We start from the raw sequence: 24963 nt of genomic DNA on the forward strand, positions 1-24963 counted from the left end.
ACTCTTGATTCGGTGCTAACACATTCCACCAGCTGTCCCAACAACACTTAATTTCCCCCTTTGAATTAACGAGTGTGTCAGCAGCGCTAGCTAGCATCTTTTTAAGATTTATTTTTAATAACGACTCCATTACCATTGGATTTATTTTGTTTTATAGCCAGCAACACTCCTTTCTACATGTGAACCTCAAGTTTTATTTTAAAATGAATTCAGTTAAATGAAAAGTAGTGGAGTTGCTTTAAAGGAGGGGGGGCGGGGAGGAGCAGAAACTCCTATGAAGAGGTGGTACACAGATGCTCTGAAAAGCATCCTTGCTTTAAAGGGGAACTCAAATTTGGGAAATTCCCCAGAAAAAAGACGGAGAAAGATGACAGTTAGGTCTTCTTGTGCTTTACAGACCTTAGAAAGAACAGGGTGGGGGATTCACACATGGGTAGAAAGAAATTACACATCAACAGGACCAATTCTTTCACCAAATTCACACTGGAAGGAAGAAACGGCAATGGAGTAGGGTTAATTAGCCAATCAGAGATTGTGCATGGGTATGTTTAGTTGAGAAGATTCTAACAAGTGACGTAAGAGACCCTTAAGGGGTCAAATAGACAGCAGGGGCAAGATTATAAAGGCATGTTGGGGGTGGTGGTGGAGGGGGCAGGGGGTTTGTGGAGGGGAAACTGGGATGGGGGATACCATTGGAAATGTTAATAAATAAAATAACCAATAAAAAAATGAAGAAAAAAAAGGCATGTTAGAGTTCAAGTGTTGCCCTCCACCTCCCCTAACACACATCTCAGGAGCCTCTCTGCCCCTTCAGAGGCTAGGAAGCAACCTCTCCCTGTATAAGCCTGGGTGAGTCCACCCCCTCCCTTCAGTACCAGGGACTCAGATGCACAGGCATTCCTGGCATCTGTCAGAGCACAGCTATTCAGAGGTACCAGGGCCTCAGCTGGTCGGCAGTGTGCCTGGGGACGTCACGACACTCTGCTTCGGCCTGGCTACACTGCTGCTGTCAAATTGCTCTCTTCAGATCTGATTTTCTCACAGGCAAGGTGGAGGAGATACAATTTCTTGCCTCATCTGCCTCGGGAGGTTAAAGGAAACCAGCCAGAGAGGCGCTAGGAAGACACTCTGCAAACTGTCAACTACTGAGACGATGGCACCGATACAATTACTAATAAATGACCTTAGGCTAGGGAAAAGCCACGCCATAATAGCTCAGACTGGCTGCCATCTTGGCCAACATTGGTACAGTTATAATTTTATCTTCCCTAGACATACTTAGAAATCTCCTATGCATAAAATCCTTTATTGCTTTCAAGGTTCTTTCCTATACAAGATCTTAATTCACCCCATGAACCTGCCCTTCCCATTAAGGAACCCACAGAAATGCCCACACTTTTGGGAGCTGATACGCTCTGTACTGAAGCACAGGTTTCCCAACCCGTGGCAAACGGCAGCATGGAGGACCATGCCTCTTACCTTGAGCTTCTTCTCTGCCCTGGCTGCCTGCTTGCAGATCGGGTGCCAAACCTCAGAACCTAAGGGGCCAGGAAAATAACAAAGACTCAGACCTCTCAAAGCTACCAGTCACCGGAGTCCCCACTCTTATCTCAGTTTACTCCTTTGACAGCACGCGTACCCGACATACACATCAGTCGGGAAGAGTCCATTCCGTCTCCTGGCTTTCTTAGCTCCCCATTGTTCCTGAGAGCCACTGATAAGCCGACCTGACTACACATATCCCTTTACAGGGTGTGTCTAAATCCTAACTCCTTCTTCACAGCTCACGCGGCATCCTTTTGTGAATGTTCTTACCTGTCAGCTGGAGGTGACTTTTTCCTCCTCTGGGATCCATAGTTCTCTGAAGTTTCTCCACAATACAGTCTTAAGTCATATTAGCTTGCAAATTTGCCACCCTGAGTACATTAACAGCACCTTCTAAGCAGGGACTGAGCTTCCCCCATGGGTCTGTCTCCCATAGCATCTGCACAGAGTTTGCCTTTAGTGCAAGTTCAGGGGTTTGCGGGGGGAATAGATGAGCAGACAGCTAGCTATCCCTGAGTGACACATAGCAGGTGGCCAATAAATATTTGTTGAATGGATGAATGGCGGGGGAGTGGGATGTGAAAGAAAATGACAAACCTTGGTTACCTCAGCTTTCTTTTCTCTTAAGACTTCAGATGGAATTAGGACATATTTGCATTTAGGGGGCGGAGGTGTCATGGTATATATTCCGCTTAGGAGCACTGTCTTGACCTGATAATTCCTCAGAGACTCCAGACCCTTCAAATTTAGTACACCAGTGCTGCTAATACCCACATTTTATAATGGGTGTGTGTGTGCGTGAGGGGGTCCAGTTGGCTGGCTCCAAACCCAAGAGGCCAATTTGGAAAGGCATGAACAACAGGTGGCTGGTCACATACTGTGAAACTTCGACTACTGCACATTCTCCAAAGAAGGGACAGGTGTCCTGGATTAGAAGAGGAAAAAATAGGAGCGAGCTATTCCTCTGGAGCCATCCCTTCGGTAACCAACCAGCCCTAAAAGGAAAGGGGCCAGCCAGCAAATGGCTCCACTCCTAAGCAGCAGATGGCATTTGCTTGTCTGACTTTGTTTCTGGGTTATATTTTCCATGATGGCTGTTGCCTGGAGCTCCTAGCACTTGAATATTGGTTAAGGCACAGGGGTTTGGTGTGAGATCAAAGACCTGAAGGAGAGGAAAGAGGATCAGCTTCACATAGGGAGTCCAAAGCTTATTTTTTTTCTCTCTACTCAGCCTCTAATTGACCCTCTATTTCTTCATCCGAGTAAATATCAAGGCAACACCTGGATAGTCTTAGGTTACTTTCACTTCCGAAATTCTCATTCTAGGGCTGGCTTTGTCTTTTGTGGGATAAGAATCCCCACTTCATCGCTGGTATTCTTGGATGGTTTTTAATTATTCAAGAGGAGTTGGCTAATGCAGTGGTTGTCAGAGCCCAGTAGAGGGACTCTGGGTCTGAGGCTTGAGCCAGGGATCACAGGGTGTGTCTGTTATCATGCAAGCTGTGGGTTGTGATTGTCTCTTTTGGGAGATTAAATTACATGGAGCATTTCCGGTTCCTCTCTGGGTTGCTCCTGTGTCCACCAGGAGTTGTTTACCGCTGTGGCTATGGCAGGAAACATATGTTCCAGGTCACTGTAGGAAACGCCTGAGGTGGGCATGGGGGTCTGATGACGTCATGAAATTAAGTGAAAGACGAAAAGGAAAGGTGAGACGGGCAGGAGTCCAGGCTGGGGAAAATGAGAACAGCATGTGTGGGTTCAGAATGAACTGTCTCTCTTGCTTTGGCTCCGAGACACGACATATCTGACCTGAAATAAAACTGAGCCACAAATGGCTATTAGCTTCACTCTGCATACACTCTGTGTACAAGAAAGTGTGCTTATAAAGGAACTGAGGTAGGAGAGGAAGAATCATAAGACAGGAGGAAGGTGTAATTAGAAATGAAAAAGGAGGGGTCATTCAGGAGTTGCCAGAATAATATATATATATATATATATATATATATATATATATGAAAGTTAAAAAAAGATTGCTGGTAGCTAGCAATAAACTCACATAAAGTAAAAAAATTGTTTTTGTTTTGTTTTGTTTTCCATGAAGGCTTGTAGGAAATTATGGTCGTCTGAGCATTTATTCCCTTGGTCACCAGATTAATAGCATGGTCCCCAACAGAAAACAGCTAGTGTGCAGGCTAGTTTTCTGTCAACTTGACACAGGCTGGAGTCATCTGGGAAGAGAGAATCTCAACCGAGAGAATGCTTCCCTTGGGATCAGATGGTGGGCAGGGCCTGTAGGGCATTTTCTTGATTGGTGACTAACATGGAAGGGCTCAGCCCTTTGTTGGTGGTTCTGTCCTTGGGTTGGTGGTCCTAGGTTCTATAAGAAACCAAACTGAGCAACCCATGAGGAGTTAGTTAGTAAACAGCACTCTTCCATGGTCTCTGTATCAGCTCCTGGTTCCTGCCTCCAGGTTCCTGCCCTGCTTGAGTTCCTGCCCTTACTGCTTTTGATGAACTGTTATATGGAACTGTGAGTGAAATAAATCATTTCTTCTCCAAGTTGGTTTTGGTCATGGTGCTTTACCATAGCAATAGTAACCCTAGCGTAGACACCCAGGGAGGAATATAATCACTTCCCCCCTCACTCCCATTTAAATACCCAACACAGAGGCTGGTTGGAGCCTATCTTGTTTTTGTTTGTTTGTTTTTTTTACAATTACAATGTGAAGGGTACCCAGAGGAGGATGGTAAACAAAGCAGGGAGGGCACCCAAAATTAGTCCCTAAAGATGGAATAGAAGGCTGAGACATGCTGTGTGCATTTCTGCACTCTCTGAGGGAAGGTGCCTTCGGGCAACCATTCCAGGGAAGGAAAACTGACTTTCATTAACTGAATGTTCTTGCTCAGCTGATAGTGAGATTCCCTCCCTCTACAAGTTTTCAAATATACACAGGACAGGAACAAGCTCAGCCTCAGTATTGTGGAGGGGACTCATCACATGTCAATCACAGTGACGGATTTTGGACAACCAACCCAGTCCTTGGAGATCTTGTTTCTAAATTAATAGGTCTTTCCATATATACATAATAAACATTTGACCTGCCCAGTACTTCCAATGAGAATGGGAATTCTCTGAAGAAAGAGATCCCTATCTATGTGTCTACTGGGACCAAAGAGTCTCAATAAATACTCACTGAGTGAAGGAACAGAGAAAAATGGGTCGAGGGGACGATTCAACCTGTAAAGGCAATTACCACCAAGCCTGCTGACCTGAGTCTGATCCCCAGGACCTCTATGGTAGGAGAGAACCAACTCCCACAAGTTGTCCTCTGACTACAAATGCACTGTGGCAAGTCTACACCCATACACAAGTTAACACAACAACAATAAAAAAGCTTAAAAAAAAAAGAAGCTATTTGATGTTAGGTCAGTTGGATTTTCTAAGTTGGACTTGGGGATTTGGGCAAATAGAAGTTAGCCTCTCATTTGACAGCTACAATTGTACACTGAGTGTATGTGAGAGCATTTGTTTGACCGGGGTTGGTCAAGGTGTGACCCATGTGGAGCACATGTCTGATAAGCTGGGGCAGACTCCTTAGGTCCCCATGCTGAGCCTGATCCCAATTTCTTGAAGGTAGGGGTGAGAAGAAGCAGCGTATTGACTCTAATTTAATGACTCTAAAGATGAGGACCAGATGGTTAAATACCATATAGCACTCTCAAGTAAATTTTAATGAATGCCATGGGAGAGAAAAACCAACAGCCCAAGACAGAACTCTAACATGGTACAAGAATGGGACATGTTTTGTTTGAGCTCCTGGTTCCACAAGTCACCCTCTCTTACTCTCTGAGACTGTCACCCAGGACTCCATACTGTGTGGTGGAAATCTATTGTGAAGGTTATAGGTTCCTCAGCTGACTAGAGATAGAGATCTGAATCTAGCATAGTTCTCAGGTCGGCTTTGATGCTCACCAGAACCTGCAAGACTACTTACAGTATCTGGCCTGCAGTATCTGGGGCTGACAGGACTCTAGGATCCCACCTATATCTTTGTTGGGCCTTGCCATTCAATTTGCTAGTGCCTCTTTTAAAATGTCAGAGCTGGATCTGATGGGGTTGTCTTACATAATGCCCAGGGATGGGTTATAAATACAAAGGTGACTGGAAGTTCTGGGTCAGCACTGTGTAAACACTTTTGAGTCTGAATGTTTTTAGACACTGTGGGTTGCCACGATCCTCCCAGTAGCTAACTCACAGCCCTTCTCACTTGGTGGTGAAGGTGGTTGAGTTTCAAGTTTCTGATTCTGCCTCAACAGGTTCCTTCTTCAGATTGCTCATGACCACAAGCAGGGTGAGGTTGCTCTGCATTCTGCCTCTGTGACATGACCCTCCAATGACCCTAGAGTTGCTCCATGAAGAACTCTATCCAGGGCCAGAGAGATGGCTCTGTGGTTAAGGGCATTTGCTGCTCTCCCAGAGGACCTGAGTTTGGTTTCTAGAACCCACACCAAGCACCTCATAGGTGTAACTCCAGCTTCAGAGGATCAGATGTTCCAGCCTTCTTAGACATCTGCACTCAATGGGCACATACCCACATTCAGATCTTGTAGTGGTTGGGGCTGGTTTTGTGTCAACTTGACACAAGCTAGTCATCAGAGAGGGGGAACAAGTCTCAGTTGAGGAAATGCCTCTGTGTGATCCAGCTGTAAGGCATTTTTTTCCAATTAGTGATCAGTCAGGGAGGGCCCAGTTCATTGTGGTTGCTTCTATTCCTGGGCTGGTGGTCCTGGGTTTTATAAGAAAGCAGGCTGAGCAAGCCATGAGGAGTAAGCCAGTGGGCAGCACCTCTCTATGATCTTGGCATCAGCTCCTGCCTTACTTTGAGTTTCTGATCTGAGTTCCTGTCCTGACTTCCTTTAGTGATGAACAGCAGTGTGGAAGTGTCAGCTGAATAAACCCTTTCCTCCCCAACTTGCTTTTCGGTCATGGTGTTTTGTCAACAGCAATGGAGACCCTAAGTAAGACAGACATACACTTGTAGGAGGCAAAGTCTGTAGAACCAAGCAAAACTGTGGATACCAGAAGCTTATGGCAGGAGCAGGCCAGTAGACAACTACTTAATGGGAATGAGGTTTCGTCTGGGGTGAGATAGAGCTACACATAGATGCCGCTGTACAACCCTGTCAATGGACTGACTGAAAGCTACTTGAGTATATATTTTAAATGGTTAATTTGGTGTTATATGAAATTTTAATCTCAAGGCAAAAAAAAAAAAAAAAAAAAACCTCCTTGCCCCATAACTCCAGAGGAAGTGGACTGCTTCTGCAGACTACAGGGCATGTCACTCTCCCTCTGTCATTGACTTTGCTGTGTATAACAATATCACCACTGCCATCGACTTGGGTATCAGGGGTCTTCCCCGGGTGTCGGGCACTTGATGTATTATTTAATGTGATGTCCTATGAGGCTTGAATCCTGGGCTGCTGCTTACTGCATCACTGGCTGCACTGTCCAGAGCAACTCAGTCCTGCTTGTGCCTCCTACTCCCTTTTCCCAACTACAGAGTGGGGATTGATATATTTGACTTGTAGATTTGTTGTAAGGATTAATGAACGAACACACACACACACACACACACACACACACACACACACACACACACACACGGAGCGGGGCACTTGAGTGAACTCTGGAGTGATAGCTGCCTTATTCTCTCGAGACAGAGAGCAAATGCTTACCATTTTAGCTAGGTTGGCAGGGAGCTCCAGGGACCTGCCTGTCTTCACTCCCTTATGCTGGGACTAGAGGCACATGTATCTATGCCTGGCTTTTAACATGGGTGCTGAGGATTCAAACTCCAGTCCTCAAGCTCAGATAGCAAGTGTGCTTATCCACTTAGTCATCTCCTTGGCTCCTTAATGTGTTCCTAATGCTGTGGTGGCAATAGTGATGCAATTGAGCATTGATGAATGTGTTGTACCCTAGGGCACAGCCACCCCTAGGTGTTTGCCATGAGCTCTGAGCTGGTGGTACTTGGCTGTGCACTGAGCCCGAATCCTGTAGTTGATCTTCAAAGCTGACCTGTGTGGTGCTGAAGAGTCCTGGGAGTTTGGCTGCCTTAGCTATTTGTTCACCTTTATCTTCCCATCTGGGCCTGGGCCTAGCATTTGCCCAAGTGAAGTCATCAGACCCTCCCTGGGACTCCTCTGCTGAGCTCAGAGGGGAACAACACCTCTCTACACAGCTGCTGATTGGAAGACGGCCATAGTCTCCTTCCCATCACGTGACTTCCGGTCCTCTGCAGGAGAGCATGAGGCCAACCCAAAGAGAAGCAGAGAGAAGACCAGCCTGGGGATTCTCAGGGACTGCTCAATGAAGCTGCTTCTGGAAGCTTCTCCATCCCATCAGCCATCAGTCATTCCCCTTCTGCCCTAGTGGCAGATGTTGAGTTTCTGCCACCAGAAAAGTCCAGAGCAATAAAACCTCTCCTCAAACTCAGACCCATGTGCCTGACACTTCCCTGACTTGCCCTGAAGGCAATTTTGTTTCTTAGAAAATACAGGAAGCAACCAGGAGAATTGCTGCTCTGGACCTCATTTTGACCAACACGAACAAATTGGCTGTGAAGTATACACGTGACATGTAGCCCGTGAGAAAATGGCCACATCACTTTGCGTTTGTGGTGACCTGATCAGAACAAGCTGGAAACAGATTTTAGAACTCCAACACTGTAATTCTTTCTGCGATTCAAGATGCTAGGTAACCCTTAAAATCTTGAAGGAAAAAAAAAGGCAGCTCATCAAAAGTTAAAATGTACTCTATTTAAAATGAAATGTGCTTAGCACAGGCAGACTAGAGACGGCAGTTTAGTCAAAGAATAAGATATGTTTGAAGAATCTAAAATTATAGAGCAGGATTGGGGAAACAGAAGTTTTAAAGTTTTTAAGCATAACTCCTACAACCTAAACTGTCTCTGGAGAGACCCAAATGAATGTACTGAGCCTGAAGTATGGAATGACGGCAACGTGTTTGGCAATGGTGCCTCAGCAAGTGCGGTTGGAGGAGATTTGAAGATCAAGAGTGTGGGTTGGTATGCCGTAGCCTGAGACAACTGCGTGACTTCAGTGGGGCCCCCACTGGCCTGATGCACCTGTCGGAGCGACCTGTTAGGAAAAGGAGGTCTTTGCTAAATGTCAGTTGCACCTCCAGCTGTGCCAGGGCATGCCTCCCACCACCAGGTCCTTGTATCATGTGAACTGAAAAGCATGTGGTCAGAAATAGCCTCAGCTCTACAGAGAAGGCTTGGCACAGCTCTCAAAGGCAGCCCCAGGATCGGTGGGGTGTGCATTAATGCAGAACTGAGGCTCCTCATTTTATTTTTGGGTCACGCACACTGCTCACAATCAGATGAAAGCCACGGACCTTCTCTCTAGAGAAACATCTATATGTGGAATGTGGCAAGCAGTTTCAGGAGATTCACACTCTTCAGAAGGCCAGTTATAAACCTCTGATTAAGTTTGGTAACAGAGGGTCTGGAGAGATGGCTCAGTTGGTAATGAATGTGCTTGCTGTGCAAACATGAAGGCCTGAGTTTGATCCCATGAACCTATGTGAAAGAGCCAGACGTGGTGCTTTATGCTCGTAATTCTGGTGCTGGAGAGTGAGAAAAGGGTAGATCTCTGGAGCTTGATGGCTTATCACCTTCCCTTACTTGGCCAGTCCTAGACCTGTGAGAGACCCTGACTCAAAAATCAACCAGATGGCTTAGCAGATAAGAGTGCTCGAAAACTCAACAGCCTGACTTCTTTACGTGGAATCCACATTAAAAAAATGTCAAATGCACTCAGTAGACACACACTTGCAATCCCAATACTCCTAAGGTAAAACTGGAGACAGGAGAATCAACTAGAAGTCTATAGGGCAGAGCACTGAAGACTTGGTACCACCCTTGAGAGCGGCAGATGCTGGAGCAGCGAGCAGACTCAGCATGATCTCTGTTTCTCAGATTTAACACTGGCTGGACTCACACTTTGTTACAGTACCTCCATTAGCAGGGTAGGGTCTGTCCCTGGATTTCAAAATGAATTCATTGAGTATGCAAACGCTAAGAGCTGACCTCATGCATTCCAGGGCTAACTGTCTCAGATCCTTGCAATGGGGAGGGGCGGGGCACATGGTACAGCTAGAAGATGAACACTGCACCCCCTTCTTCTCTGATGGAGGCATATTTAGGAGAACACACACAGACACACACCACGTTTAGAGCCCAGCACATTGCCTACTTTTGCCACAGTGCCCACTTCTGCAGTGACTATGGCCTCATGGTTTCAGTGTAAATTCTGCCCTGAACCTGAGGTATTTCAGCTTCATTCTGCCGTACTAAAACTGGTGACCTAATTTCCTGGGGAAACCCAAATGAGGGGTTTGGATAACAAGCAGATTAGAAGTCTGGCCTCTTTACAGAAGCACTTGAAAGACAGGATGCGCAATGGAACTTAAAGCAAAGAAAAGGAAACTTGCTGTAGTCTCCGGGGGCCCCAGACGTCCCCCAGACAGACGTCAGACATCTCCCAAGTGGGGTCCATCAGAATACCATCACACAGCAATTAAAATACAAGCTAATGAACCAAAGATTCTCTGGGGATTAGCTGCCAGGCCAGCCTGTCCTGCTACAGACCTCTCCTCCCCCAGACTTGGTCTATAAGCTCTGTGTGTGTGTGTGTGTGTGTGTGTGTGTGTGTGTGTGTGTGTGTGTGTGTGTATGTGTGTGTCTGTGTGTGTCTGACATTGTTTCTGGTCTGCCCATCTACACGAACTGCCCAAAGGCTCTCAGCACTTTCATGTTCACTCTGTTCTCCAGGGTTTCTGAGGTGTGTGTCTGCTCTTTTTGCACCATGTGTATGGATTGGCTTGGTGTCCCCACCATGTGGTGCTTCCATCCAGCTGAGGACTTTGCACCTGCTATCCTCCTGCCTCCACAACTGTCCTTTTCTCCTCTCCTCATTGTCTCTGTCCCCCACTACCATACTCAGGGTCCTAGCTCCAAGTATCCCTTCTTCAGAGGAGCCTCCCCTGGCCTCTTGGGCTTCTGACACATCCCCATTGTCCCCAGAGGACTTTCCTCACTCTGTTGTTGATATTGTTGCCTCTCTTTGATTAATGCCAGCCTGCTCTTTCTGACAATAAATTCCACCAGGGCAAATTACCATGCTCACTTTGCTCACCTCCAAGTAGAGTACTTGGCATGCAATAGAGAGCCCGGGGCAGTGTGGCTGTCACAGGAGTGGCCGATGAGAGATTGATTCCAGCCTCACTTGACAAGGGAAGGAAGAGACCCAGAGGAGAAAGTCACTCCTCAAGATGCCAGCCCATTAGTGGAAGTGCTGACCCTTGAACTCAGAACTCGTAGCTCTCAGCTGGCTCATTTTACTTCTGAACTGCCATTTCTTGAATCCCGGTGCTGTTACTCTTCGAGGGTATTCTAGGTTCAGCTCCCAGTGGTAACTGAAACTCCTGGTGGCTGCCACCCACACATGACACCCATAACGAGAATCATTATGACTCTAGCACCCAGGGTCCAAGCCCCCTCATTCCAGATCACTCAGCACCTCCTGAGGCAGGTCCTCTCATACTCTGCAATTACTCCCACTCTCCCAGGAGCCAGAAGGATAGGGATGGGGATAATTAATGAGAGGGTGACAGCTCTTCTTCACTACAAGAATATCTCCCACCTCCTGGAGGCATTTCTGCCTTAAGTTCTACAGTGCAGTCTGTCTCACAGTCACAGAGCTGTTGGCTCAACTCCATCGCTTAACTCCTTCAGCATCTGTGTGAGGTTGGGTGAGCCGAGTAACTAACTCATAGCTGTGAACTCCCTGAGGGCCAGAGCTTTGCCTCTGCTGCTCCAGTCTGCCTCTCCAGCTGTTAGGAGACAACTGGATACAAGGTAGATCTCAGTAGATGATAAATGAACAAAGAGAGCTTTCCTCGTGTTAGGAATTAACTATGCTTGTGTCTCACAGGGGGTGCTCGGAGTCTATCATTCAGGTTAGATAATCAAGGTCCAGAAAAGTTAAGAGGCTTGTCTAAAGTTAAGTGGTGGTGCACGCCTTTAATCCCAGTACTTGGGAGGCAGAGGCAGGCAGATTTCTGAGTTCGAGGCCAGCCTGGTTTACAAAGTGAGTTCCAGGACAGCCAGAGCTACACAGAGAAACCCTTTCTCAAAAAACCAAAGGGGGAAAAAAAAGAAACACACACACACACACACACACACACACACACACACACACACACACACAACCTTAGTAAGTAATAGTGCCAGGACTCGAACTGAAGCAGTCTAGGCCAAACTACCACAGGAGAATGGGGATTTGGAGGTTAAGCAGGAAGGTAAAGATATTGATTGCTCAGTGGTACACGAGTGGGAATGTGCCCACACAACTGGGCAGGCTCAACACCGGGAGGCTGAGAAGGTGAACATTGCACAGCAGATTTTCTACCTAAGTGCCAACTTCACACCCTAGTGGTGGTTGCTTGGGTAAGACTTGTATCACAGGGTCCTGAAGCAGGGACAACTTAGGATCAGTGGAGGGCATTGGCGTCCCTGGGGTTGCCAGAGTCTGAGTCCCATGGGAGAAGGTGGAGAGAGCCTGGAGGGAACCCCTGCCCATGTTCTTCTCTGCCCTACACACTTTGGTTCACAAAGCATTTCTCTACGAGTATCCCCTGCCTCACCTATGCAATGAGGGCTATGGCTTCACACACACCCTTCCCCCTCCAACACCTGAATGATGACTATATTTAAGGAACCCATTGGAACCCATGCCCCGCACACCCTGTGGATGGTACAGGCCTCTGTTGAATAGCTCTGGGCAACAGGTTTCAGCTGAGGATGATGTCGTCCTGTTTCCTGTATGCTAGGATATTAGGCAATATCTGAGACAGTTTTGGAATGGGTATATTACTGGCACCTTGTGGGTATAGACCAGGAATGTTACTTAAGACAGCATACAAGACAATCCTTAACCAAAGAACTGTCTAGCCCCAGATATCAACAGTGTTGAAACAGACACAGAAGGCAGAGTACAGCCTGAGGGACTTTGTGGCTGTAGGAATCTGGGATGAGGACAATATCCCTAAGAAGACCCACCCTATAACCGGCCCATGTGCTCAGGGTTATCTTCTGGGGAAACCTTGAAGGACTCTTACTTCTGTCCAAGAGGCTACTAGAACATTCTTAGCCAGGCTAACCATACTGACTCAGCCAACACCCTTATGTTCTCAATACCAGTCATAACTTAACTTCCTTCTTTCTGAGTCCCCACAGTCTCTTGTACTTTGCTTGCATTTGGTTCCTTCTGGTTTGTCTACGAGTTGTTGGGCTTCTCTCTGTCTCTTAGCCCTAACGTTGGCCCCGCTATACTCCTTCCATGTAACAATATTAGGAGACGGGGCTTTGGAGAAGCGATTGGGCCATGAAAGCAGAATTTCCATGATTGAGATCAACATCCTTATGAAATAGGCCTCGGGGGACCACCTTGCCTTTTCCACTGTGTCAGGATATAGCAAGAGGGTGGCACCTTGCCCCTTCCACCGTGTCAGGATACAGCAAGAAAGTGGCACCAGTGTGAAAGTGGGCCATCAGCAGACATTAAATCTGCAGCCACCTTGATCTTGGACCTGCCAGTCTCCAGAGTTATGAGCAGTACATTGCTATCCTTTATGAGCTACCAGTCTATCTTGGTTGGCTTTGCAGCCTGAACAGACAGAGGTACCAGCTGTTAGGTTTTGAATCTCGGATGTCCATCATCGGCTCATCCTGGGAAGGCCTGCCTGCTTCTCAGCTGGCTGCTGTGGGGGAGGCTGTGACACCTTTAGGAGGTGGGGCTTGGATGGCAGAAGTGGGTCACTACAAGTGGGCCTTTTTGAAAGTTATAGCCTGACCCCTTCTTTCTTGTCTGCCCATGGTAAAAAATAGCCTACATCACAAGGTCCACTGCTACACAAACCCTTCTTTACCGTGATGGACTGGACTGTGCAAAAAGGAATCTCTTTTCTCTTTAAGCAATTTTTATCGGGTACTTTGGTGACAGTGTTATAAAGAGAACATACCAGTTATCAGCCATTCACCAGGAGCTCTGCTTTTGGTCCTTCTGTAAGGTACCTTTCTTGGCACACCTCCCACTGGGCCCTCCCCTTGACATCACTTGGCATGGCTGACTGCCATTCATGTGATTGTTGAGAAACACCTAGTTCCTGCCTTAGGCTGTGGGGCTGTAATGAGACAGACCTTTCACATGTGAGAGACCCCCAGAAGTAATTGCTAAAGTCAAGTTGGTTTGGTAGCTTAGGTGGTAAGTTTGTTCAAATCCAGAAACAAGGTTTGATACCTTGGTGAGGAGGCCTCAGATGAGAAGCTGAAGTGATCAGAGAAGCTCCCACTCGTGGAGTGGGAGGGGCCTGGAAGAGCAAAGCCTAGAGCGCTGTGGCATACTGGGACAAGGGGGCTGGACAAAGGACAGAGGGATGAGAGGAAGCTAGAGATCACCTGAGTGACTGAGGCACAGGAATCCCAGAACAGGAGGGCTAGGGCGGAGGTGGGGGTGCCACTGTGTCTTTCACCCTGGGGATCCCCAAGCAACAGTCTGTTGTGATGCCCTGGGTGTGGAGTTGCAATGGATGGAGCGAGGCAGGTGGATGCCTTGCAGAGTCAGAACCCCGGGCATTCCCTGGAGGTTCTCTTAACTCCTTGGCCCCATTTACCTCAACCTCCCACCCCCAGGTGGAGCCAGAGCAATTGACTCCTGGTATTGCCAGGGAAGCAGGCCAGGGGAGCAGCCGGCGGAGGCACACAGGGATGGAAGGCAGATTACATGTCACTTCATATTAGCCACGCCGGCAACTTTCCTCATCCACCCAGAGAGGAGAGAATTAATTGCAACCTTGAGGAAAAGCTAACAGCAAAGATATCACGGAAACAGAAGGAGGTCCGCTGTCTTTCCCAGCCGTGAGCCTACTAGAATGCGTTAGAGAGAGAGGGTCAGATTTGCTTACCTGTGAGATACATCTCCTCCCCCTCAGTGAACATCTGGTGGCAGCGTACACATCTGGCACAGGTAGGGTGGTAGTGTTTCCCTCCTGCCTGTGGAAACCAGGACATGAAGTAGAAGCATCAAGATTGGGTTTACTGTAGAGTACGGCTGGTGGGTGAACCCGTCCTGGGTATATTGGTGGTGTTGGTGTCTCTTTCCATTGCCCTGTGGTTGGTTGGGAGGCTGCCCAGGGGCATCCACAACCATATGAGAGTTTACCCAAAGATCTTGGTTATTCCTTCATGGGTCCTGGTGAAAACTCATGGAATTTCCTTGGACACACGCAGGGGATTCAGAGGCTTCTCTTCCCACATCCTCATTGCCCACAAGGAAAGGTCATTTTGAGGACTGCCAGCATGTCCCCAAGTCTTCCTAAGGGGCCCTTAATACTAGTGATAACAAAGATGACTGTAAGTACTATGATAAAGGGAGAGTCAGAGATAGATGATCGACCGATAGATAGATGGTTAATGGATGTTAGATAAGGAAATCCTTTTAACCCTGTTTGAATTCTGATTTCACCAAGGGGAATGTACCGGTTTAGAGTCCATGAATCTTTAGCATGATCTAAAGCACACTGATCTATTTTTCTAAGAATGAAAGCAAGTACGAGGCTTGAAGTCTTCACAAACAAGAAAACTTGGCCAGAACTATATTCATTTTGGGTTGTCTTCAATTTGGCAAATGACTTGGTTTTTCCTGTTATGTTTTACCAGTTGTCTGTTAAGTGAGTCAACTTAAAGACAGATTAAAGTGTTAGGTAAGGATAAGTGTGTGAAGTTTACAAACATGCCAGAAAATATGAGAAAAGCCTATGAAGGACTGATTTTTTAAAAAAAATGTGCTCAGTGTGTAAGTTATATTATGTGAGAAGCAGGACCCCCAGAGCTCCTAGACTCTTTCACCTGGATCTCTCAGACTGGCCTATTCTAACCTGGTTTTGGCAAATGAGTGAAGTTGCCAAATCTCTTTGGGGGTTGGAGAGGGGTTGGCTTTTGAGAAGGTTGTGTTTGAAGGTCTTCTTGGAAACCAGTAGCAGTGTCAGGCGCTGTCTTACTTCTGCATTAGATGCTGGAACTGTATCCCATAAGACCTGATGTGCAAGGGACCAAAGGGTGTCACCAAAGGGTGACAGAGCTCGGGTTCCCATATGGGAGGAGCAGCTCAGAGCCTGGGATGAGAGGTGCAGCCTGTTTTGATGGATATTTTTCATATCGGGATAGGTATTTTGGGGGAGGGATGAGGTAAATGAATTACTATTGGGTGTTGTGAAATCCTCTTTTAGGTCTGATGTTAGTTCCAAAATTACAATCATATAAAGAAACCTTGCTTCCAAACAGTCTTAGGGGTGGGGTTCTTGGGATCAGCTTGTCTGTTTTTGGAGAAACTCTTATCTCATCGAGAATGTGAAAAGGGCAGATTCTTACAAAAGAAGAATAATCTTCAATGTCTCCTTTCTCCATTCTTGGTTGTTTATTTGGCTCCCACCAATGAAAAAAATGTCCTTGTCTTCAACCAAGCGAGCTGTATTCAAACTTTAGAAGGAGCCTGCTATTTTCCCGAGTAAGGAAGTCGTGGGACTGATTCTGTGGTACCATGACAAGGATAATCAGCTTAATTAGTAGCCTCTTCCTACCGTGTCTCCTTATCCTTTCAATTACAGGCCTTTTTTGGCCCTGATTTTCCCCCTTCGTGGCAACAGTGCCCCAGCAACACTGAAGCACACATCTTCTTAAATGTCACACTCTACCACCCTGCCCCAGATGAAAGAGACTTCATGCTAGTCTCAGCCACCTTGGTCCTGGATGGGCTTAGACAACAATGGGAGAGAATCGAGGCTACCAGGGCAGCCTACCCCCCAGCATAAGAGAACAAAGGCAGAGATATGCCACAAACCATTTCACCCACTAACAACCCGAGGTCAGGAAAGCAGGGAAGAAAAATAGTGGAGAGCTGGTATCACCGCCAAGCGAGGCCATATTAGAAAGTACTGAGAATGGCAGCCAAGGTTTGAAATGGAGCAAAAGCAGGCTGTGGCTCCTTTTGCTGAGGACACAGGAATGAAGGGTGGGTCTGACACTCAGCATACTGAAGTCTGTCTGTCCCCAGAGGAGGAGTCATAAGATAGCCTCGGAAGGGAACAGGAAGGTTGGGATGAGAAGAGAAAGAATTTTAAGTGCCAGCAGTATACTGGAAATGTGCTGGCCCAGTACTGGGCAACTGCCTAGCTAGCATCCTTTCCCATCTTCCAGAAATAGCACTAAGCCTTGCTCAGTTGGACCTCCTGCCATCAGGCCATATGGTTATATTGTGTTAAACCCACCAATACGCTGATTCTAACTCTACGGGCACAGCGGGTTCAGAGATGGGCCTGAAGTTATCCAGAGAGTCCCCAGCTGTTTGCTGATCTATTAGGAAAGAACAGTTTGCTATCCACTGTGGATGTGGCTGGTAGGATATGAGCTTGAGCAACTGGTGTCCAATACCCCAACCATGAAACAGAGCCCTTTTCAGAATAAAGGCAATGCAGAAGACCATGGAGCCAAGATGGTCAAAGAGTCAAGTGATTTTGATCAGCCACATTCTCCAGCAGTGCCCGGAGCCAGAATGATGACTACACTCTTATTATGAGAATGGACACATTTCCTTTTGAGCCCCTATGATTTGAGGGTAGCTTCTGCCTTCCGACTAAATAAAGCCCTGTTTAACATATCCATTAAGATGAAGTGGCAGTCTTCACTACTGACAAAGGCTGACTCAACTGGCTTCAACTGTCTTGGCTAGACATAGCAAAATTAGAATTCAAATCCATGATATTTTTTTTCCTAGTCTCTGAGTGGCTGAGAGCTTTAGGCACCCGTGTAGGATCCGGAAGGGTGGAGTCCCGCACTTCATCTCTGTCTCTGACCTTGCAAAGGTACCACTTGTCTTGGGTGTTTCTTTTCTTCATTGGTAAAACAAGGATGGGGTACCTGATTGCAAAATGTCTTTCCCAACTCCAAGAGAAAAAAAAAAGAAGTCAGTAAGTCCAACAGGCTGAAGGACAGGGTCAACTGGACCCCAGTGACAGCTGCCACTGGAGGGAGAGACTACCAAAGTAGCTATTAGAAAACGGTTCTAGCTACAGTGTGTGTCGAGATTTTTCTCTTGAAAGAAAATCCAGCTCTGTGGCCTCCATTCCACTGGCTCTGCAATTTTCTGAATGCTTCTTCCTCACAGTCATGCAGAAGTAGCCAACAATTCCCATTTAAGGCAAGCTTCCACCGCCCGCACCAGCCTTTGACCAACACTCCAAGTGAGCTGCCAGGTCTCTTGAAGCTCCATCCTCTCACAGCGTTATCAATCTCCCTCCCATATCTTGTGTGCACATGCACCTATAGGTTCACATGGGTGTGCAAGTTCACATGTGTGCACATGCTTGTGAAGGCCAGAGTTCCTCAGGAATTGCCCACTTTTAAAACGACTTGTATTTTATGATGTGATTGCTTTGTCTTCATGTCTGTGCATCCTTTTTATGCTTGGTGCCCACAGAGGCCAGAAGAAGACATGAGATCCCCTGGAACTGGAGTTTCCCATGGTTGTGAGCTGCCATATGGGTGCTGGGAATCGAACCTGGGTCCTCTGGAAGAGCAGCCAGTGCTCTTAACTTGAGCCATCTCTCCATTCCCTTCACCTTGTCTTTGGAGATAGGGTCTCTCACTGCTTGACCACTCACCAGGTAGACTTGGCTGGTGCTTGGCTGGCTGACCCATGAACCCCTGGGCTCTGCCTGTCCTTGCTTCTCCAGCCTTGGAGCAGCACATAAGCACCATTATACCTGGCTTCTTAACACATGTTCTGGGGAATCGAACTCAGGTCCTTGTGCTTTCAAAACCAACCCTTTACCAATTGAGCCATCTCTCCAACCTTCCACCTATAGCCATAATTGTCTCTATAGCAGCTCCTGATCTCTGTGCCACCTGTAGGCAACCATTTTACAAGGCCACTGCTAGTGCTTTTTCCAGTCTGTCAGTATCTCTCTTCTGCCTTGGAAATCCTGACTACTTCCTCTACTCTCATTCACTTCTGAGTGCTTTGATGTCCGTCTCTCTGGGTCTAGGCTTTGTTTCTGGGCTTTGGTCTATGCTCTTGTGTGCAACCTTCCTGGGATTTCAGTCATAGCCCATCTCAAATGTTCTCTAAGTTTCTGTCCAGATCATATGGTTTCTTTTCTGTTTCTGGTGCTGCAGATGCCAATCTTAGCTTCTTTTTTGTTTTTGTTTTTTGTTGTTTTTTGTTTTTTCGAGACAGGGTTTCTCTGTGTAGCCCTGGCTGTCCTGGAACTCACTCTGTAGACCAGGCTGGCCTCGAACTCAGAAATCTGCCTGCCTCTGCCTCCTGAGTGCTGAGATTAAAGGCGCGTGCCACCATGCCCGGGCCCCTAATCTAAGCTTCTTGTCACCCAGACTCAACACTTTGCCCCTACTTTGGTTTCTTCTTCCTCAGTCCCCAAATTCTCAAGTTGTCCCACATTGGCTGAACACATTGAATTTCTACTTCCACGAAGCTGGAGACAAAGGTATGCTGTGGCTCCTGGTGGCCTCCTTCTAGCTTCCTCCAGTGGACAGGTTGTTCCCATTCCGTCTCTCCCAACTCCTCAGTGCCCAGTGAATCATACATAGACTCCATCTTGAACCCACAGCCTTGGAAACCTGGGCCCAGCAACCTTTCCTGTGCTCATTCCTTTTGCTCTGTTTGGCACTCTTGGCTGGTCCTTAGAGATGCTTCATCATTTAGGAACTCACTGCATTTGATTATCTGATTTTCTCCGACTCCCTACAGTGAATTTTCCATATCTCATCAAGTGCAATTCTTAAAACATGCAATTTTGTCATGCTGCTCTGTTCTAAAGTTCTCCAAAGGTTTTTCCCTATACTTAGTATATAAAACCCAAGCTCTTGAACATGGTGTATAAAGTCTCACCTTCAAATATTTTGTTTTGTTTTGTTTTGTTTCTTGGTTTTGGAAACAGGGTTTCTTCAGGTGGCCCTGGCTGTCGTGGACCTTGCTCTATAGACTAAGCTAGCCTTAAACTCAGAAATCCACCTGTCTCTGCCTCTGGAATGCAGGGATTAAAGGCCTGGGCCACCACTGTCCAGCTTCCCTACCTTTTCATACAGTGACCTCATCATCCTGAAGGCTCTGCTTCCATGCACTTCCTCACACAGACCTTTCCTGATTGTTCTGCTCTCCTGCTGAGCCCATATGTGGCTATAGACTCCTTCTCAACTTAGTCCTCAAGATAACCACAAGCAAATAACCACGCTAATAATTATGCCTACAGTAGCTGAACCAGCCTACAGTTCCTTAGCCACTATCAGATGCAAAACTGAGGCCTATAGATAACAAAGATGCTCACCTCAACGACGGGTGTGAGCTAGCAGTAGAGACAGCTACACCTCAATTGTCCCCACCCTTGGGCTATTATTTTTTCTCTGCACTGAGCTCTTCAAGGTAGGTGACCCCAAAGTATGGGAAGGCAGCATCTAGCTCCAAAAGGGGTAGAAGGAAAGGCTGGGAAGGCCAAAGCCTCAGCAAAAGGGCTGTAGGTGGTCTGTCACTGGCAGAGAGGGCTGTTGCATCAGAGGCTTGGGAGAGTGGTTGCCATGGCAACAGGCCAGCCAAAGAAGGGTTTGGAGAGCAAGCTGCTAGACAAGCTGCTTCTTAAATCAGCACATTACCAAACAGTTAAAACATAAAAAGGGCTTCCATCCTGAGGCAGAGCCTGGAGGAAAATCCTAATTGTTACTCCTTAGAAATCTGTCTTGAGTCTGAATCCAAAGGAGCAACCGATTTTTCCAGCGCAGCGGTTTTTGAACCAAGAATTATTTTGTCCACATTTCTATTTTGGGGGTGCTCAAGCTCTTGGCAAGGTTATCTGGTCAGGGCCATGCAATAAGCAGATGCTGGGAGGCTGAAGCAATGGAAAAGGGGACACGGGGAGGGGGGACTTTCTCCTCTTAGGTGATGACTTTTTGGAGTCCCAGGCCACCCTGCTCACACATTTCCATGGTCACTCTGGTCACTCTGTCTCACTTACCTCCAAGACTCTGCCACTGATGTACCGGTCACAAGTCTCACATTTGATGCCAAACTGGGAGTGGTAGTCAGACTCGCAGTACGGAACACCGTCTCTGCAAGGGAAGTTCACATAGGAGGGGAAGTTAGTAGAGTGGGGAGGGTGTCCTTATCCAGAACCTGGTCTGTCCAGGTCTTGTTCGGAACTGGACAAGACTGGGAGGCTGAGAATGCTTTTCAAACTCAAACTGCCCCTCAGATATATAGCTAAAGAAAATCCGTGGGAACCTGCATTTGGTCAGGTCACTAAGCCCCGATGGGAACACGACTCTGAGCTGCCATTTTTGGTGTCTCATCTTTTTCCTCTCCCCCAGCCCCATAAGTTATCCAGACCCATCTGCTTCTCTCGGTCCCAAAGGACTCTCTTGGAAAATTATTTAAGACACAGTTTAAGACATGTTTTGTTTGCTGTAGGAAACGTAATGCTCACACATGGTACAGACAGGCATAAGGGAAATGTTTCCCCCTTTCCTTCCACACTTTCCTGGTTTCCCTCTGGGATGTAACAATATGATCAGTTTCTTACAGACCCTCAAGAGTTCCTCCTTTAGCCAAACATTTTATCCACTTGGTTGAGCTGATAGACCATAAGAAGTCTCCCACAGTTTATACACTATGTCTCCCATTATCGCTGTGTGTATATGCGGTGGTGGTGGTGGTGGTGGTGTGTGTTTGTGTGGTGTGGTATGGTATGTGGTGTCCCACAGCAATCTTGTGGAGGTCAGAGGATAACTGTGGAGTTTGTTCTCTCTTTCCATGTTTCCATGGGTTCCAGAGATCGAACTTGGGATTTAAATCAGGTGTCAATCTTGTGTGGTGTCTTTACCCACTAGATTATCTTGCCAGCCTGGCTATGGCTTATTATACTGCTCTCTACAGCTGATGGCTGGCATTGCTTGCTTTGATTCTCATGGATCATTCCACTTAATAGTTATGGCAGTCTAGGGAGGTCAGTACTATTAATCTCTCAGTGCGTGAATAAGAAAGTACCCAAGGAGCTAAAGGGATCTGCAACCCTATTGTTGGAACAACATGATGTACTAACCAGAACCCCGGAGCTCTTGTCTCTAGCTGCATATGTATCGAATGATGGCCTAGTCGGCCATCAATGGAAAGAGAGGCCCATTGGACTTGCAAACTTTATATGCCCCAATATAGGGGAATGCCAGGGCCAAAAGAATGGGAATGGGTGGGTAGGGAAGTGGGGGGCGTTATGGGGGACTTTTGGGATAGCATTGGAAATGTAATTGAGGAAAATATGTAATAAAAATATTAAAAATCAAAAAAAAAAGAAAAAAAAAAAAAAAAAGAAAGCCCAAGCATGGAACAGTTAAGTGACTTCCCCAGGTCATCCAGAACTGCGTGCACTGAGGATCAAGCCCAGCTGTTCTGGCTTCTCCCCATGTTTTCATGAGGATTGAAGGAGATGGGCCCAGGATATGCCAGGGTTTCCTCTGTGTCTGGCTCACTGCCAACTCAGGAAAGACATCGATCACCATGGTGGCTATGAGAGTCCTCAGGGAGACTGTTCTCCACTTTTGGGTATAGGATAAGGTGGATCAGACACAGGCCTAAAGAGCAGGCATGCTATTTCTGTCTCCAGCTGGAGACAATAAATACCTGGGAGCAAGGTGATTAACATTAATGTTAAAGTCACTCTGACCCAAAACCTCTCTGACTCAACTAACCTGACCACTAACCACTCAGGTAACACTGGTTCTCACTCTGTGTAAGCAGCACAAAGAAAAAATTGTCATCTGGGTTAAAAAAATGCCAATACAACTTCACTTGGATTCCTGGGTTGGGGACACCTTAGGGAACTGGAAATATACATAATTATAAACACAGGCAGATGGGAAAGGTTGTATTTACTGTGTCCTTATTAGATATGGAACATAGACCTCTGGAGTCATCTTATTAACAAATGAGCAAACTATGACTTAGAGCTGTTGAGTCCTTGGCCAAGGTCATCCAGGCAGGAGAATTTCTGCCTTGAGCATTTGTAATAACTTCATGACTCCTGCCACTTTGCTGCAGCAGGTGAGGGCCCAGGGATAGACTCTAGAGACCCGGGGGTGAGGGTGGGGTGGGTAATCTAGGCTGGGGCTCCAGAGCTGTGTGCTGGACACTTGGCTGGCGACTTCCCATAGACATTCCTTCCTTGGCATGCTAAGAAGGGGAATGCCTAATACTTACGGACATGGCATCTAGGACTTTCAGTGACTTAACCTCAGCTCACCTCTGCAGCCTGGCATTCTGCTTCACCCCTGTACATACTTGTGTTTCCAAACTGGATGGAAGTGACTGACCTATGCCCACCCTACTTCTCCTGATGGGCTGGGATTCTGCCTCCATACTTGTATTTTGAATCTTACCCAGTCTTTCAAGGCCCAGCCCAAAGCTTCCATGAAGCTCTCAGGCTCCAGATGGAATCTGTAGCTTGTTAGAAGGGGATCCTTCCTTGCTCTGGAGGTCATAGCCCCATTATGCACTGTGGACACAGGCTGGTGTGTTTGGCCAGTAGCTACTTCTCCTTCCTCAGGCAGCAGTATGTGGGCTTTCCTTCGGAGGCCATTCTTTCCTACTTCAGCTAAGTATCACAAGGGCTGCTATAAGGTTGGGCCTTCCTGGTTAGTGTTTGAGCAGAACTGGGCAGGTAAAGCAAGGTAGCTAAGTCAGAGGTAGTTGTGGGGCTTCTGCTGCCATTTCTAGAGAAAGGTTTCTTTCACCAACCTTGCTAAACTGATGATCTAAAGCCAGGCACCACTGATGATTTCTTTGCTATTTAATCTGCCTGGGGGTAAATCTAATAGAGAGGGGAGCAGAGGAGGAAGGAAAGGATGAGAGAGAAAAAGGGAGTAGAGGAGGAGATAGGCCATAGTGCTGAAGGCATCTTCAAGAATCTAGTATACCAAGCTGGACAGTGGGAGTGCATAATTAGGAGGCAGAAGCAGATCTTTGTGAGTTTGAGGGCCAGCCTGGTCTGCAGAGTGAGTTCTAGGACAGCCAGGGCTATACAGAGAAACCTTGTCTCAAAAAAAAAAAAAACAAAAAAAAAACAAAAGGAAAAGAGAGAGAGATGGATGGATGGATGGAGGGAAGGAGGGAGAGAGAAAGAGAGAGAAAGGAAAAGAGTGAGAAAGAGAGAGAGAGGAGGAAGAGGAGGAGGAGGAGGAGGAGGGAGAAGAAGAAGAAGAAGCAGAAGAAGAAGAAGAAGAAGAAGAAGAAGAAGAAGAAGAAGAAGAAGAAGAAGAAGAAGAAGAAGAAGAAGAAGAAGAAGAAGAGAAACTAGTATATGTTTGACTTTTCCATATCTGAATCAAACAACTCCAATTGTTGCTTTTAAGTGTGTTGTACTGGGCTTTTGGTAACTCATGACTGATACTCATAGCTCACAGGCGCTTTCCACAAACCCATGGTGTCCTAATTCTTCCTGTCTGTAGCTTGTCTCCCTTATTGAATGTGTCTCCACAGAAGACACCATGTATAATGTAGCTCTACAGCCTCACCACCTCCTGGCTTTGGGTTGGACAAGGGCAGAGGAAGTGTCTGGGATCAGGAAGTGCCAAAATGTTGAGGGCCTTGCTTCCAGTTGCCTTTGGATGTTTGAACATGTATGTGTGGTCACTAGTGTCAAGGCCTGAAGAGGAAGTGTCCAAAGTTGCTGTAAGTCCCTGAGATTGAGTCCTCTTACCTCATAGTTTTTATTTATCTACCATCTCCTCCTATCTCAATTAAACCCATGTAGTAACAGTACTGACTTTGGTCAGGCATTGTGCTAAAGGCTGGGAATGCAGAAGTAATTAAGTCAAAGCCACTGCCCTGAGAAGGGCAGAGAGCAAAACTACCACTGCAAATTGCTTGCTCCTTTGAGTTTCTGTCCTATGATAGGTTTTTTCTTTTCTTTTCTTTTTTTTTTTATTTTCATTTTGTATTGGTTTTGGTTTTGAGATAGTGTCTCTATTTCTGGCTGTCCTGGAAAGTACTATATAGACCAAGCTGGCCTTAAACTCACAGAGATGCCTCTGCCTCTCTGCCTCTCTGCCTCTCTGCCTCTCTGCCTCTCTGCCTCTCTGCCTCCCTGCCTCCCTGCCTCCCTGCCTCCCTGCCTCCCTGCCTCCCTGCCTCCCTGCCTCCCTGCCTCCCTGCCTCCCTGCCTCCCTGCCTCCCTGCCTCCCTGCCTCCCTGCCTCCCTGCCTCCCTGCCTCC

At 46.9% G+C, this 24963-nt stretch overlaps 1 protein-coding gene across 3 annotated transcripts in view; it reads right to left on the bottom strand.

The window, feature by feature from the left end:
• The window catches only part of Ablim3 (actin binding LIM protein family member 3), a 122072-nt gene that overhangs the window by 27460 nt on the left and 69649 nt on the right, over positions 1–24963 (bottom strand). For all 3 annotated transcript variants that reach the window (XR_015046123.1, XR_015046122.1, XM_029471984.2), the window contains 3 exons: positions 20717–20810; positions 14600–14687; positions 1480–1538 (listed from right to left, as the gene is read on the bottom strand). Coding sequence is in view for 1 of the 3 variants with exons in the window: in XM_029471984.2 (XP_029327844.1) it covers positions 1480–1538; positions 14600–14687; positions 20717–20810 (241 nt within the window). In the remaining 2 variants the exon portion in view is untranslated. The remainder of the gene's footprint in view (positions 1–1479; positions 1539–14599; positions 14688–20716; positions 20811–24963) is intronic.

This window comes from Mus caroli, unplaced genomic scaffold, assembly GCF_978045245.1.
Source record: "Mus caroli unplaced genomic scaffold, Mus_caroli_1 scaffold_19, whole genome shotgun sequence".
Taxonomy (NCBI): domain Eukaryota; kingdom Metazoa; phylum Chordata; class Mammalia; order Rodentia; family Muridae; genus Mus; species Mus caroli.